The sequence below is a fragment of the Muscardinus avellanarius genome (assembly GCF_963383645.1).
Source record: "Muscardinus avellanarius genome assembly, chromosome: 1".
Taxonomy (NCBI): domain Eukaryota; kingdom Metazoa; phylum Chordata; class Mammalia; order Rodentia; family Gliridae; genus Muscardinus; species Muscardinus avellanarius.
The window spans coordinates 189,840,715-189,858,402 of record NC_137786.1 but is presented as its reverse complement, the minus strand read 5'-3'; the positions used below and the strand labels follow the sequence as shown (position 1 = coordinate 189,858,402).

Genomic DNA, 17,688 nt, shown 5'->3' with positions numbered 1-17,688 from the left:
GCCGGGCGCGGGCCGAGCCTCGGGCGCCGGGCGGGCCGGGCGGGGGCGCCGAGCCTCCCCGCGGGGCCGGCGGGGCGGGGGCGGCGGCGGCCTGCGGCGGGCGGGGGTCCGCGAGCCTCCCGGCCTCCGGGGCGGGGGCGACACCGGCCGCGCGTGTGCGGCGGTCGCTGCTGAGACCGTGGTTATTTAGGTGTGTGGTTGACAGTGTCGATCGACCCCCGCCTTTGGGGGCCTTAAAACTCATATGTCAAACGGGATCAACTTAGTTCACTGCTGGTTCGTGGGAATTTTTTTGTGCCTTAAAAAAAAAATCTTGTAATGATGTCACTTTGTTTTCCTAGGTTTTCTGGCATCTCTTTTATCTCCTAGCTGGGTTGATTATATCCGGAAACCATGACGGCCGCTGAGAACGTGTGCTATACGTTAATTAACGTGCCAATGGATTCAGAGCCACCATCTGAAATTAGCTTAAAAAATGATCTAGGTAATGCTTCTTTTTTTTTTTTTTTTGGTGGTGGTACTGGGGGTGGAACCCAGAGGCTTTCTACTTCCGGGCTATACTCCCAGACCTATTTTATATTTTATTTGGAAACAGGGTCTCACTAAGTTGCCGAGAGCCTCACTTAAGTAGCTGAGGCTGGCTTCAAACCTGTGCAATCCTCCTGTCTCAGCCTCCCAAGTGCTGGGATTACAAGCGTGAGCCACCACGCCCGGCGGTAATACTTCTTAAAATTAAAGTTTTTAGCTGACATAGAAGAACATGTTGCCTCCTAATGCTATGTGATGTTTTGATACTCATAAACATTGTGTCATGCTTAAACTGTGTTAAACATAGGTCTCCTCAAACAAGCATTTCTTTATGGTGAAAACACTTCAAATTCTTGCATTAGCTATTTTTTCTTTTTGAGTTGATCTAGTTAAGTGGTTAACTCTTACCTAGCTTTTAAAAATACACAGTGCATAATATAGTCACCCTACTGTGCAGTAGCACCCCAGAACTTCCTATTCTTATCTAAGTGTAACCTAGTACCCATTCCTTAACCTTTGCAACCTCTCCATCCCTCTACTCTCCCCAGCCTCTGGGAACCACCATTCTTTCAACTTCTGTGATTAGATAGGTAAACTTTGGTAATATTTGAGAATGATATTAAAAAGACAAACTGAAAAGAAACTCATTTACATTTCCTGTTCCTTTATAACTAGAAATATTTAAGCCAAGTGTGGTGGTGCCTGCTTGTATTCACAGTTCTTGGGAAGCTGAGACAGGAGGATCTTGGCTCAAGGACAGCCTCAGCAAATAGTGAGATTTTCATCAACCCAGTGACACTCTGTTTCAAAATAAAAATAAAATAGGGCTGGGGATGTAGCTCAGAAGTAGAATGTCCCTGGGTTCAATCCCTAGACACACACACACACACGCACACTAATAATAATAATAAAAATGTTTAATTTTCTCTAGGTATTTTTTTCTAGAATGTCTTCAACATTCAATAGCTCTTTTGTCTTATGAAAATAAAAAGTTGTTTTCTTTAGACTTATTGATTTCTTTTTTTGAAGATTTAAAGAAGTTTATTAAAAAGATAGAAATACAGAAAATAGAAATACAGAAAATAGTTACGTGAAAAATATAGAGCCACGTGCCCCATGTTGAAAGTTAGCCCCATGTGGTCGCCAAAGTATGTTACGGATTGGGAGAGTATGGTTGTGGGGAAACTGTTCCCGGGGACCCCTGTTAGGGTCCCAGACACAATTTCCCTCAAACCACAACAAAACCCAAAACGACCAAAAAAAGAAAATTACCACGGGTTCTTGTCCTAAGCTAAGAATAAATATGTATAGCTTGGACAGTTGCTGAAGATTTAAAGAAGTTTATTAAAAGGTAGAAATACAGAGGATAGGTACAGCTCCATACCAGACTGGCATGGAGGGGTGACTCGAATGAATACACCCTGTAATACTGATTTCTGATAGTAGAGTAATATCTCCGTTTAGCTCAGGAAAGCTACAAAAACCTAATTTTCTAGTTGTTAGTTATCCTCAAAATAACATAATTGCATGTGCAGTTTAATGTTATTATACTTAGATGTAGATGATAATTCTCTATAGGTAACAAGTTGAGAATAGGTATTGAAATGGTTTTAATTTCTTTTTAGTCTTAGCTAATAAAACCAAAATAACTTGTTCTTTGAGTTCTTTGAGCAAATGAAGTCAACACTGGAATAAACATGAAATTTTCCTTATAGTTTTAAGTTTTTAATCTGAAAACTTTTTTTTTTTTTTTTTTTTTTTTTGGTGGTGGTACTGGGGTTCCTGGAAGCCCTTCTACCTCCGGGCTACCCTCCCAGACCTATTTTATACTTTTTTATTTTTTGAAACAGGGTCTCTTAAGTCAGTGGGGCTGGCTTTTAACCATATGCCACCATGCCTGGCTGAAAACATTTTTTCAAAGAAGAAAACTTTATTTCTGAACTTTGAACATGTATACTGTCTCTTTTTTAAAAGTGTGTACTGTGGCCGGGCGTGGTGGCGCACGCTTGTAATCCCCATGCTTGGGAGGTGGAGACAGGAGGATAGTACAGGTTCAGAGCCAGCTGGGCTGGCTTAAGAGACCCTGTTTCCAAAAATAAAAAAGTATAAAATAGGTCTGGGAGTGTAGCCCGGAGGTAGAAGGGCTTCCAGGAACCCCAGTACCACCAAAAAAAAAAAAAAAGTGTGTACTATGAGCCAGGCGTGATTGCACATGCCTGTAAATCCAGTACTTAGGATAAGACAGGATGATCACAGGTTTAAGACCAGCCTCAACAATTTAGTGAGACTCTCAACAACTTAGAAGACTCTGTTTCAAAATAAAAAAAGAAAGAGCTGAGATTATAGCTCAGAGGTAGAGTGCTCTTGTGTTCAACCCCCAGTACCACAAAAACAAACAAGGTCTATATTATATAAATGATTTTTTTTTCTTGGTGGTACTGGGATTCCTGGAAACCCTTCTACCTCAAGGATACACTCCCAGACCTATTTTATACTTTATTTTATTTTATTTGGAAACAGGGTCTCAAGCCAGCACGGCTGGCTTTGAACCTGCCCGATCCTCCTGTCTCCACCTCCAAGTGCAGGGATTACAAGGATAAGCCACCATGCCCAGCATATAAATGATTTTATTAAAAAAATTTTTAATTTTATACATCTGGGGATTGAAGCCACATGCTAGGCTTTAGCTACAACCAGCCAAATAGGCTAAGCTACAACCAGCCTGCTATTTTTAGAGAAAGGAAAAGAATACCTGTTTTACAACATTTAACTGATACCATTAGATACATTTCCATATTCACATAAGATCATTGAATGGATTGCACATTGGTAGATATACTTCATTACTAATTTTTCTCATAAATTAAATGTTTCATTATTAGATCCCCCAAATGGCTATCATTGAGAACATAAATCACAAAATCTATCCTAATTGCAACAGTACCCTTGTCTTAACTCTAGCTGCTTTAACTATTCTCCAAGAATAAATAAATAAATAGTCTCTAATTTTGGGTATATTTTTGCCCTTAGGAAAAATTGGAATTTTGAAAAAGTTTATAACTAGTTTCTAATTTTGAGTAACAACTTTTTGGTTAAATATTGTGTTACACCGGGTGTGGAGGATCGCACAGGTTCAAAGCCAGCCTCAGCTACTTAGTGAGGCTCTCAGCAACTTAGTGAGACCCTGTTTCCAAATAAAATATAAAATAGGTCTGGGAGTATAGCCCGGAGGTAGAAGACCCCTGGGCTCCACCACCAGTACCTCAATCAATCAATCAATAATATTGTGTTGCTTCACTTGTTTACTTTTCTTTACCTTTAATTGCTGGCTCTGAACTCTAATAACTATTCATTCCCTGAATTGGGAGGTACTTAGGATATTTTGGTAAATTGAATTGACACTTGAAAACTTTTAAAAGTATTGTTACCAGTGAAGTTCTACTAAACATTTGGGAATTTACTAATTTGTGAAAGATAGTAAAATACTGGAGCAAAAGAAGTTATCAGATTATAGTGATACAATTTTATGAGTTTTGGACTTTGTGTCCTTAATGTTATCAAACAGAGTTGGGAAAAAAACATTTAAAAAAAAAAACCAGGGCCAAGTGCATTTAGGAGCTTCGCAGGTTTGAGACCAACCTCAGCAACTTAGTGAGACAAGAAATCTAACCTCGTGTCTTCATAATATGTAAAGAATATGAGGTTCAAAGATAAATGAATAAATTGTGCAAAGATACATGACTCTTCGTGTTAGACCAAGTGAAGAAATCTTGTCACTTGGATTTGTGCTTTTCTTACCATTGCCAGTAATAGAGCATGTTTTGTTTTGTTTGTTGCTTTTAAAATTTCCTGAGAAATCATCTTTTGAAATAATTGTGTTTTTTTTTTAATTATTGAATCAGAAAAAGGAGATGTGAAATCAAAAACTGAAGCTTTGAAAAAAGTCATCATTATGATTCTTAATGGTGAAAAGCTTCCTGGACTTCTGATGACCATCATTCGTTTTGTGCTACCTCTTCAGGACCACACCATCAAAAAATTACTTCTGGTATTTTGGGAAATTGTTCCTAAAACAACTCCAGATGGGAGACTTTTACATGAAATGATTCTTGTATGTGATGCATACAGAAAGGTAAGCCAAACCATAATTATTTCTGAATATTACTTTAATTTTATTTTTTATCTTTTAGTGTGCAGTACTGGGGGTGGAAACCAGGGGCTTTTCTACCTCTGGGCCATACTCCCAGACCTATTTTATACTTTATTTGGAAACAGGGTCTCACTAAGTTGCTGAGAGCCTCACTAAGAAGCTGAGGCTGGCTTCGAACTTGTGTGATCCTCCTGTCAGCCTCCCAAGCGCTGGGATTACAAGTGTGCACCACCATGCCCGGCTATATTGCTTTAATTTTAAATAATTATAAGACTCTAATGGAATTGAGTTTTAGTTTTTAAAATAAAATCTTGAATAAAATATAAGTTGCAGATATGGAATCAACATCATAAAAAGTAATTTTGAAAAGTTCAATTGCTACTTTTTTCAGATATTTTCCCTGCATTTTATGTGTATATGTTATTAATTAAAAACAATGATACATGTAGGATATATACATATATCACAATGATGAAACTGATAATAATTGCTTTAATCAATAGGAATCTAATGGAAATTGTCTGATAATCTAGGTACTTTCCTCAAACTTTGATTTTTTTTTTCCCATTGAAAATTTTTGCATTTAAAAATTTATTTACAGCCAGGTGTGGTGGCACACACTTGTAATCCCAGCATTTGGGAGGCTGAGACCCAAGGATCACAGTTCAGAGACATCCTCAGCTACTACTTAGTGAGGCCCTTTGTAACTCAGTAAGACCCTTTTTCAAAATAAAGAATAAAAAATAGGCCTGAGTGTAGCTTGGCGGTAGAATACCCCTGGGTTCCACCCCTAGTACTGCAAAAAATAAATAAGTAAATAAATAATAAGTAAATTGATTTACATAAATGATATTTTCTATTTTAAATTTTATATCAGGATCTTCAGCATCCTAATGAGTTTATTCGAGGATCTACTCTTCGTTTTCTTTGCAAATTGAAGGAAGCAGAATTACTGGAACCTTTAATGCCAGCTATCCGTGCTTGTTTGGAACATCGACACAGTTATGTTAGAAGGAATGCTGTTTTGGCCATCTACACCATCTATAGGTAAATAAAGAAGCTTCCTTGACTTAGTTCTGTGAGGAGGACTTTTTAGTCTTTCAGAGGAGAGGTTCTAAAGTCATTGTAGGCTATGTGTAGCTTGTAGATATGATTTGTTGATCTGTACAGTTTTTTTTTTTTTTTTTTTTAAGTTCAACATTGAGGCACATGCTTGTAATCCCAGTACTTGGGAGGCTAAGACAATAGGTTCCGGGTTCGTGGCCATCATCAGCTACTTAGTGATGTCAGCAACTTAGGGAAACTCAGTTTACAAGTAAAAAATTTTTAAAAATGGGCTGGGCATGTAGCTTGGAGGTAAAATGACCCTGGGTTCAATCCCCAGCACCACAAAAAAAAAAATTTAAAAAGAGCCAGCAACAACACTAAAGCCTAGTTTCTGCCTTATAACATTCTGTTGAAATTGAATAATGGTAGCCCCCTTTAAAGATTACAGTGTAGCTCACTGGTAGAGCACTGTGCCTAGCACAAATGAGAACTGTTCATTCCTCAGTGTTGCCAAATAAGTAAAAAACCTTTAAAAAGTAAAAGACATGCATTTTCCAGTTTAGAACAGTATCATTCTCAATTGGATTATTCTGATCTACTTAGTTCATTTTTTTTTTTTTAATGAGATAAGGTCTCATAGGCAGGCTTCAAGTTTGCAATCCTCCTGACTCATCTTCCTGAGTAGCAGGGATTATAGGCATGTACCACTGAGCCTTGCTGAATTTTTTGCCTTGTTACCTTGTTTTAGGATTTTTTTTTTTATATATAATGTGCTTCTTGTCTTTTTACTCTTTAGAGGCTTTGAGGAAGAAACTTTCTTATTGAGAAGGGCTTTAATTCTTAAGTGATTCCTTTTAGAAAGCTGAAGATTTGGGATTTTTAAAAAAAACAATTGAAAGAACTATGTAAATGAGACTAGAATGTTTGGTTTGGTTTTTATAATCACTGATGTCAGTTTATTTAGAATTAGAATGTAATTTTATGTTTTTACTTTAATATATTACTTGAGATATAATTGCACAGTTATCTTAATGTTTTAGTACATTGTATCTGTTGAGGAAAGTAATAGTCTCAATAATATAATTGAATACTTTTGTTTTTCTTTGCAGTACTAGGGATTGAACCCTGGGGCATTCTACCTCCAGCCCTGTCATTTATTCTTTATTTTGAGACAGGGTCTCACAAAGTTGCAGAGTGCCTCCCTAAGTAGCTGAGGCTGTCCTTGAACCCGATCCTCCTGCCTCAGCCTCCCAAATACTGGGATTATAAGCATGTGCCAACACACCCAGATAATTGAATACTTTGAATCTTACCATGTACACTATACAAATTTTAGGATTTAAACTATATTGTACATAAGCCGGGCATGGTGGCACATGCTTGTAATCCCCGCGCTTGGGAGACTGAGACAGGAGGATCGTGCAGGTTCAAAGCCAGCCTCAGCTACTTAGTGAGGCTCTCAGCAACTTAGTGAGACCCTGTTTCCAAATAAAATGTAAAATAGGTCTGGGAGTATAGCCCAGAGGTAGAAAACCTCTGGGTTCCAACCCCAGTACCACCAATAAATAAATAAATTAATTAATTAATTAATTAAACTATATGGTACATGCAAAAAAGGTGACATTTATGAGACAATTGGAAATTTGAACAGTGATTGGCTAAATGATGATATTAAGATAATTTTTAAAGTATAATGGAATTATGGTTATTTATAAATTTTATATAATGGATTATGATTAGTTATAAATTTAGTTATAAATTCTTCTAATGTAGTTATAGAAGAAATAATTTGTCTGAGATTTGCTTCAAAATAATATGGGAGAAGTGAGCAAGGATATAAGTAAAAAAATTGAGAATAATTGTTAAAACTAGGTGATGGTTTTTATTAAGCTGTTATGGATCATTTTGTGTATTAAAATATGTTTAAATTTCTAAAATAAGACATTGTGAGTAAATGAATAAGTACATACAGTGCATAGGTAATAAAATTCAAGGAACTTTTCTTTCTCCAATAATTCTTAGTGAAGAATCTTTCTTCATTAAGGAAAGGTTGCAACTTTGTATTGATAATATATTTTTGAAGCATATAAAAGGTAATTTAGAGATATCAGTTAGAATGCACATTCAGTAAATTAGCATTTTCTATATTGAAGTAGAAAACAAAATTTGATAAGTGATGGTATAACCATGATTTCTTTTCTCACCTCTGACAAAGTTTCAAGAATTGATAGTGTTATAAAGTTGAATTAAGTTTTAATTTTGTCATTATCTAGAAAGTTACTAAGAAAAGCAGGTTTTTATTAAATATGAATATTACCTGTTTTATTTAAAGAAATTTTGAACATCTTATACCTGATGCTCCTGAGCTGATACATGATTTTCTGGTGAATGAAAAGGATGCCAGTTGCAAAAGGAATGCATTTATGATGCTAATTCATGCAGATCAGGTGAAGTACATTTTTAGAAATATTTTATGACTGTAAGTGATCATAAAAGTAATACATAGGCCTGATCATGTTTTCAGGATGCAATTTTAATTATACTACTTGTGGTTTGAATATATTAATGTTTTTAAAAGTTGGGATTTTTTTGTGTGTGGTACTGGGGATTGAACCCAGGGGCATTCTACCTCCAAGCTATACCCCACCCCGATTTTTTTCTTCTTTATTTTGAAACAGGGTCTCACTAAGTTGCAGAGGGCCTCACTAAGTAGCTGAGGCTGGCTATAAACCCGATTCTCCTGTATCAAGCCTCCCAAGTACTGGGATTACAAACGTGCGCTACCACACCTGGCTGAAAAAGTTTTAGATTTGTACAAAAATATTTTTTCTTAACCCTAAATACTACTTATGTACTGTATATATTCATTTTTTTAAGTAAATAATCAAAGAGATGTTCCATAACAGCCACTTCATAATTTTGGAATTTGGGGTGCTGGGAACCTAGCACCCCAAATTTTTTTGCAGTACTTGGGGTGGAACCAGGGGCATTCTACCTCTGAGCTATATCCCCAGCCCTATTTTTTATTCTTTATTTGAAACAGAGTCTTACTGAGTTGCAAAGGGCCTCACTAAGTAGCTGAGGCTGGCTGAACCTCCTGTTTCAGCCTCTCAAATGCTGGGATTACAGCGTGTGCCACCACGCCCGGCTGTTTTTTTCTTTTAAACAGGGTCTCCCTAAATTGCTGAGGCTGGCCTTGAACTGGCATCTTCCTGTGTCAGCTTCTTATGTTCTTTGATTATAGGTGTGTGCTACTGGGCCCAGTCAGATTGAAATTATTATGATTGTAATTATGTATTCTGTGGCACTCTTCACCGGGCTTTGCCCGTTGTTGTTGTTGTTGTTGTTTAAATGTTGTTATAGATCTGAAATCATTTAATAGAGAAAAACAGTAGCTTTGTATAGGGTCCCCCTTAGCATGTCTATGGAAGTACAGTGGCCTTCAGTATAAATGTGAATCCTTATTAGGCTCTTTCAGTATCGTAAGAGTATGCCAGCTCCACACCCACCTCTGCTGGTGGCTAAAGTGTAAGGATCTGATTTTCATTAGCAGTGACCCCATGCATCTAGATGACATCTGCTTTTGACTCGTAACTAATATTTATCAAAATGTGGGGAATTATATTCATAAAAACTGAAAAATATGGATTCTGTCCATTCTTCTGAAATCTAGATAATATCATATTCCCCCAGATCTTTCTATAAAATTTTTTTTCAGTTTTTTTCAATTGTGGTAAGATACATAAAACATAAAAATTATTAAAGTTTCTTATGTGTATGTGGTGCTTGGGATTGAACCCAGGTAGCACTCTACCGCTGACATAAAATTTACCATCTTAACCTTTTTTTGGTGGTACTGGGGATGGAATCCAGGGATATTGTACTTCCGAACTACAAGCTACACCCCCAGCCCCATTTTTTAGTCTTTTCATTTCTGAAACAGGGTCTCACTGAGTTGCGAAGGGCCTCACTAAGAAGCCGAGGCTATCCATTAACCACAATCCTCCGGGTCTCTGCCTCCCGAATGCTGGGATTACAAGTGAGCCACCACCCCCACTCATATTAACTTTTTTTTTTTTTTTGCGATACTAGGGATGGAACACAGGGGCATTCTACCTCCAAGCTACACCCCCAGCCCAGTTTTTTATTTTGAAACAGGGTCTCACTGAGTTGCAAAAGGCCTCACTAAGTAGCTGAGGCTGTCTGCGAACCCTATCCTCCAGTCTCCACCTCCCGAATGCTGGGCTTACAAGTGTGCCACCACGCCTGGCTTTCATCTTAACCATTTGTGGGGGGTGGGGGGTACTGGGGCTCCTGGAAACCCTTCTACCTCCAGGCTACACTGCCTGACCTATTTTTTATATTTTTTTTATTTAGAAACAGGGTTTCTTAAGCCAGCAAGGCTAGCTTCGAACCTGCGCGATCCTCCTATCTCTGCCTCCCAAGTGTGGGGATTACAAGCGTGCGCCACCACGCTTGGCTCATCGTAATCATTTTTTTTTTTTTTTTTTTGCGTGTCTGGGGATGGAACCCAGGGGCATTTGACCTCTGAGCTACACCCCCTGCCCTATTTTTTATTCTTTATTTTGAAACCAGGTCTCACTGAGTTGCAGAGGGCCTCACTAAGTAGCTGAGGCTGTCCGCGAACCGTGATCCTCCAGGTCTCAGCCTCCCGAATGCTGGGATTACAAGCGTGCGCCACCACGCCCGGCTTCATCGTAATCATTTTTAACTGTACAGTTCAGTATATGAAATACAGTCATAATGTTGTGCATCCATAACTTTTTTCATCCTGTGAAACTGAAACTCTATACCCATTAAGCAATAACTCCCCATTTCCACTTCCCCCTAGCTCTGGGAAAGGGACATCTTTACACTTTCTATCTATGATTTTGACTAGATTATTACCTCATATAAATGGAATCATTTAGTATTTGTTCTTTTGTAGCTAGCTTGTTTTATTTATCATGTCTTTAAGGTTAATTCATGCTATAGCGTATATCAGAATTCCCCCTTTTTTTTTTTGAGGCCGAATAATATCCCAAGCGTATATTACATTATGCTTATATATTCATCCACCAGTGGACACTTGGATTGCTTCCACCTTTTGCTAGTGCGAATAATGCCATGGATATGAATGTATAGGCATCTATTCAAGTATCTGCTTTCAGTTATTATGAGTATATACTCAGAAGTAGAAATGCTGGGTCATGTGGCAGTTCTTTTAATTTTTTTGAGCTACGACCATACTGTTTTCATGACCATTGCATTTATATTCTGAACAGCAGTGTGCAGTGATTACAATTTCTCCACATCTTTATCAACATTTGTTATTTTCAATTTTTTGATAGTAGCCATCCTCATAGATATGTAGTGATAGTAGATATTGTCATTTGATTTTCTTAAGCAAGATTTTAAGAAGCTACTTATAGGCACAGTGTTTTATCCTCCTGCAGAACTGGTTTTACTCATTTATATTTTGGATAATTTACTGTTTACTTACAATAAAGGGACACAATCAGAAGTAGTTAAATTTATTAATATTTTTACTGGAGAGATGCTAAGGCCCTAGTTCTCCATAACTTACCTTTAGATATATGAGGACTCAGGTGATTTTTCTTTAGGTCTCAGTAATAAGAATAGCTACTCTTAAGCAGCTGGTTGGTTTTGGTTGCATGAATACCCTCAGTCATGTAAAACATAGTATTCTTTTTTTTATTTAGCTACTGAAAAAGTTATTAGCCCAGATTTGTAGCCTGTGTCTAGAAAAATGTATTTTATTCTCTGTCTTACATTTATACTGTTAACTTCTTTCTTAGTTTCTTACTTTTTTCCATTTAATTTGTTTACCTTAATTTCTTTGTTTTATTTTTAAGCATAATAACATGTACCTTTTAAAGTTCCGTTAAATCATTGTATTGAACAATGTAGAGTATGATAAATATATTCTTATGTTTTAAGGATCGAGCTTTGGATTATCTAAGTACTTGTATTGATCAAGTTCAAACATTTGGAGACATTCTACAGTTGGTTATTGTTGAACTAATTTATAAGGTAAGTGGTAATTTATGAAGAGTAAACTCTACAATTTAGAATGAGTGTTTTTCTGGGGCATTGATTAATTGCTAGGATAATATATTTTAATAATGAAAATGAGTTACAGTGTACCTATTTAAGCCTCTTTTTCTTTTTTTATTTCCTTTTGGTTTATTGTATTCTCTAAGTAATTGCATCCATCCTTTTTAAACTTTTGTAATGAATTCTGTAAAAATCCATGGCTTGAATCAGTACAGCTGTGGAGAAATCATTATTTACTTCCCAACCACTGAATAGTTATTAATTAGGCTTTGGAATAAAATTTAAAATTTATTTTGAATGTACACCAGACTACTTTAGAAATCTAAAACCAAGTTAAAAAGCTATAGATGCTTTTTATCTCCCTTGCTTATTAAAAAAAAAAAAAGAATAGAGAAACCCTAAATATAGGCATACCTCTTTTATTTTGCTTTGTAGATACTGTGTTTTTTACAGTTTAAAGGTTTGTGGCAGCCCTGTGTTGAGCCTGTCTATCAGCGCCATTATGTACTCCACGTTTCTGTTACATTTGGGCAATTTTTGCAGTGTGCGTGTGTGTGTGTGTGTTTTACTGGGGATTGAACCCCAGGGGCATTCTACCTCAGAGCTACACCCCCAGCTCCATTTTTTATTTTTTGTTTTGAAACAAGGTCTCACTAAGTTGTTGAGAGCCTGTGCGATCCTCCTGTCTCAGCCTCCCAAGTGCTGGGATTACAAGCATATGCCCCACCACGCCCGGCTTAGTTTGGTAGTGTAGAACTGAGCCCACCATATCTCTGAGGTATCCTGGTATGTTAAATGACATTTTAGGCCACTGATTAGTAGGAAGGCTAAAACCAGGTAAAATGCAACACATTCAGATTTTAAAATGAGACATTTTATTGGAAGCTTTTTTCTTCCTCTTTGTACTGCCTGGGGTCAAACCCGGGCCTTGCACATGCTAGGTAAATGACTTCTGTTATTGTTTTTGAGACAAGGTCTCATTATTTTACTTACTCAAGCTGGTATTGAACTTCTAGGCTCACATCATCCTCCTGTACTGGCAGTACTTCAATTTGCTATATCCTGTGAAAGAATTAGGTGTTGATGCTCTCATAAAAGGTGTAATACCATCCAGTTTTGCTCTGGATAGATAATAGGCCAACAAAAATACCGAATAAAAATGGCTTTGTAAACTAGGATAGATAGTAGGGACAAAACACCCATGCAGGCGAGAAAAAAAAAACTTAAGGAGAAAAGAAAAATAAACTTAAGGAGAAAAGGTTCATATTGGCTCTTGGTTTCAAGGATTTCAGTGTATGATCACTTGACTTATTTCTGGGCCTGTGATGAGGCAGAACATGAGGCAGAGGAAAGTCACGCATCTGTTGGCAGCTGGGCCAACAGTATATAGCTGTCCATGTTTCTGCAGGAAAGGGGCCCCGCTCAACACAAGGTACCAATCATTTAGAATTGGCATTTATTAAGAAACTGTGATCCTAAAAAATAGTTCCTCTTAATTGTGTATAGTTGAGGGATTCCTCGAAGCTTCTCAAGAATAAATAGTCTCTGCTATCTAGTGGCTTCTTTGTTTAGTAGGGACTAAATTATATTAAGAAGGAATAGTTTTTAAGTCATATCTAAGTAATAGATTTGGCTGTGTATATTTTAGAATAACCTAGTATTATGTTTAAAAAAGAAGAAACAGGAACTTGTGCTTCAGATGTGTAGATGTGTTTAGAACAAGATAGAAGGTTTTTTTGTTTTCTCTTGTTTTTTTTTTTGTGGTTTTTTTGTTGTTTTTCTTTTTGTTTTTGGTGGTACTGGGGTTTCTGAAAGCCCTTCTACCTCCAGGCTACACTCCCAGACCTATTTTATGCTTTTTTTATTTTTGGAAACAGGGTCTCTTAAGCCAGCACAGCTGGCTTTGAACCTGCGCAGTCCTCCTGTTTCCACCTCCCAAGCGCAGGGATTACAAGTATGCGCCACCATGCCCAGCAATAGAAGATTTTCATTTCCTTTCCAATAGTGAATATAGTCTCAAGTAATAGGAAATACTAATTTAAAGTAAGAGTTTACTTTTCATACTTGAAGAACTGGTGTTTTTAATTAGATGTTGAAATTTGTCATCTATTATATGTCCTTTTTGATATGGCATCCAGAATAAAAACTTAGACCAAATTTAATATCCTGTCACAGTACTGTGTGTGTGTGTGTGTGTGTGTGTGTGTGTGTGTGTGTGTGTGTGTGTGGTAATGGAGATGGAACCCAGGGCCATTCTATCTCTGAGCTATGCCCCCAGCCCTATTTTTTATTCTTTGTTTTGAAACAAGGTCTCACCGAGTTGCAAAGGACCCCGCTAAGTAGCTGAGGCTATCCATGAACTGTGATCCTCCTGTCTCAGCCTCCCAAGTAATGGGATTACAAGCTTGCACCCCCACACTCAGCTGGCTAACACTTATATGCCATTCTTACATATTCTTAGTTTTCAAATTAAGAACAATTTAAAGCCAGGTATCATGGTACATGCCTGTAATCCCAGTACTTGGGACCCTGAGACAGAAGAATTGCAGGTTTGAGGCTATCCTGGGCAACTTAGCAAGACCCTATCTAAAAAACATAAAGGATGGGGATGTATCTTAGCAGTAGAGCACCCCTGGGTTCAATTCCAGTACCACAAAAGGGGGAAAAAAGAGCACTAGCTCCTATAAGCTAATTTTTAAAAAATTCAAGTGTCAGGAATGGGGGGTGTGGATCAGTGTCAGAATACTTATTTAGCATGCAGGCGACCCTAGGATCTATCCCCAGCACTTGAGGAAGGGGAAAGCATTGTTTCTGAAATCACTGAAAAACTAAATGTTTTCTTTTCCAGGTGTGTCATGCTAATCCATCAGAAAGGGCTCGCTTCATTCGCTGCATCTATAACTTACTACAGTCATCTAGCCCTGCTGTAAAATATGAGGCTGCTGGGACATTAGTAACACTGTCCAGTGCACCAACTGCAATCAAGGTACTGCTTATTTCTTTTTGTGTCAGATTAGATGATAAACATACCAACTTAGCGCTAGTGCTTTTTCCCTCTCAATTAAATTAAAAACTAGGTCTGGGGAAAATGAGTCAGGATCCTAAGTAATAGATCCTTAAAGTTTCAGTGAGTATTTTCAATAATGAAGTAGTATTTATCTTTTCTTTATATTACCCTAACAATACTTTATCAGAACAGGGCATTTTGGCACACGCTTGTAATCCCAGTTACTTGGGAGGCTGAGGCAGAAAGATCACAAGTTCAAAGCCAGCCTGGACAGCTTCTAGAGACTGTCTCAAAATGAAATCTAAAAAGGCTGGGAAGGTTGAGAGAGGAGGTTTGCAGGTTCATGGGCAGGCTCAGCTACTTAATGAGACCCTGTTTTAAAATAAAGAATAAGAAATAGGTCTGGGGATATAGCTCAGAGGGAGAAATCTCCTGGGTTCAATCTCTGGTACCACAAAAAAAATATTTCATTCATTTAAAAAAAAAAATAAGCTGGGCATGGTGGCACATACTTGTAATCCCAGCCTTTGGGAGGCTAAGACAGGAGAATTGAAGTTCACAGACGGCCTCAGCTACTTAGGCCCTTTGCAACTCAGTGAGACCCTGTTTCAAAATAAAGAATTAAAAAATAGGTCTGGTGGTGTAGCTTAGAGGTAGAATGCCCCTGGGTTCAATCTCTAATACTACAAAAAAAAAAAAAGGACTGGGTTTATAGCTCAGTGGCAGAGCACTCTTGGGTTTAATCATCATTACATCAAATAAAATAAATATTTTTGCCTATAGCAGTTCCTTTTTGTCCTTTTAATTTGTAATGCTTCTGATCTTTTGTAAGCTTGAATACTATTAAGGGTTTTTTTGTGTGTGTGTGGTTCTGAGGGTGGAACCCAGGGGCTTTTCTACCTCTGGGCTATATACTCCCAGACTTTTTTTTTTTTTTTGGTGGGTCTGGGGATGGAACCCAGAGGCATTTGACCTCCGATCTACACCCCCTGCTCTATTTTATATTCCTTATTTTGAAACAGGATCTCACTAAATTGCAGAGGGCCTCACTAAGTAGCTGAGGCTGTCTGTGAACCACGATTCTCCTGTCTTAGCCTCCCAAATGTTGGAATTACAAGCGTGCGCCACCACGCCTGGCTCCCAGGCCTTTTTTTTATACTTTATTTGGAAATGGGGTCTCACTAAGTTGCTGAGAACCTCACTAAGTAGCTGAGGCTGGCTTCAAACCTATGTGATCCTCCTGCCTCAGCCTCCCAAATGCTGGGATTACAAGCATGCACCACCACATCCAGCTAGGGTTTGATAAATTTTAGGAAATAGAGATCCATATTCCTTTGAACAAAATGCTTAAACTCATGCAGGGATTAGTGGGTATACTTTGGCTCTTTAGGGGTCTTTTGTCTTTTGCATATTCATATTCTATGTTTATGGCCTCTTAAATAGGTTTTCTTTTTTATATAGGCTGCTGCTCAGTGTTACATTGATTTAATTATTAAGGAGAGTGACAACAATGTAAAACTCATAGTTCTGGATCGATTGGTAGAATTGAAAGAGCATCCTGCTCATGAACGAGTCCTCCAGGTAAGTGTCTCAAAGAAAGAGATCCTAATAATATATGTTTTCAAAAAATCATGTCCAAGCCTTGCCATCTTAGTTAACTTAAAACTTTGAAGATGAGGTAGTTTAAATTTTGGTCATTTAAAGTATAACTCTTGAATCACCATATAGCCTTTTGGGGTATTACCTTTTTTTTTTTTTTTTTTTTTTTTTTTGGTACTGGGGTTACTGGAAACCCTTCTGTCTCCGGGCTACACTCCCAGACCTATTTTACATATGTATATTTTTTTTCTTTTTTTTTTCATTTGGAAACAGGGTCTCTTAAGCCAGCTTGGCTGGCTTTGAACCAGCGCGATCCTCCTGTCTCTGCCTCCCAAGCGCGGGGAATTACAAGTGTGCGCCACCACGCCTGGCTGGGGTATTATCTTTACCATAAAAAATATTTCTAGCCAGGCGTGGTGGCGCACACTTGTAATCCCCACGCTTGGGAGGCGGAGACAGAAGGATCACATAGGTTTGAAGCCAGCTGAGCTGGCTTAAGAGACCCTTTTTCCAAATAAAAATATTAAAAATAGGTCTGGGAGTGTAGCCCAGAGGTAGAGCGTTTCCAGAAACCCCAGTACCACCACCAAAAAAAAAAGTCTAACATGCCGAGTGTGGTGGCACACACTTGTAATCCCAACATTTGGGAGGCTGAGACAGGAGGATCTTGGTTTGCAGACAGCCTCAGCTACTTAGGCCCTTTGCAACTCAGTGAGACCCTGTTTCAAAATAAAGAATAAAAAATAGAGCTGGAGGTGTAGCTTGGAGGTAGAATGCCTTTGGGTTTCATCCCCAGTACCGCCAAAAAAAAATCTAAAATGAATTAATATGTTATCTTTTTTCTATTTGTGTTATACTAGATATTCTTAGCAATAGTGATATGTTTATTTTAATTTGAATATAATTTATACTTTTTAGAAAGTAATCATAACAATTAATTTAGAATAAGAATCAGATGCTAGAAAATTAACAGCATACCTATTTAACCCATGAGAGTAAAGATGGTTATAAAAATAAAGTCCCATGAGAGCTGTATGCAGTGCTGGTCTTAGAGTAGAACAAAAATGAAACATTGCTGCAAAGTGCATTATTGGGACAGTTTGATAAATTTAGTGTGTGTTGTGGTAGATGCCCATAATCCAGTACTTGGGAGACTGAGACAAGAGGATCACAGGATTAGGGCCAGCTCAGCAACTTAGACTCTTAGCAACTTAGTAAGACCCTGTTCCAAAATGAATGAATGGATGGATGGATGGATGGATGGGCTGGAGTGTAACTT

General features: G+C 37.7%; 1 protein-coding gene across 1 annotated transcript in view; it reads left to right on the top strand.

The window, feature by feature from the left end:
- Positions 1-393: 393 nt before the first annotated feature.
- The window catches only part of COPB1 (COPI coat complex subunit beta 1), a gene marked incomplete at its 5' end in the record, with an annotated part of 41,522 nt that continues 24,227 nt past the window's right edge, over positions 394-17,688 (top strand). Inside the window, 7 exons of the mRNA XM_080707520.1 lie at positions 394-484; positions 4,431-4,660; positions 5,556-5,725; positions 8,058-8,172; positions 11,687-11,779; positions 14,652-14,789; positions 16,272-16,391. Of these exons, the coding sequence (XP_080563646.1) occupies positions 394-484; positions 4,431-4,660; positions 5,556-5,725; positions 8,058-8,172; positions 11,687-11,779; positions 14,652-14,789; positions 16,272-16,391 (957 nt within the window). The remainder of the gene's footprint in view (positions 485-4,430; positions 4,661-5,555; positions 5,726-8,057; positions 8,173-11,686; positions 11,780-14,651; positions 14,790-16,271; positions 16,392-17,688) is intronic.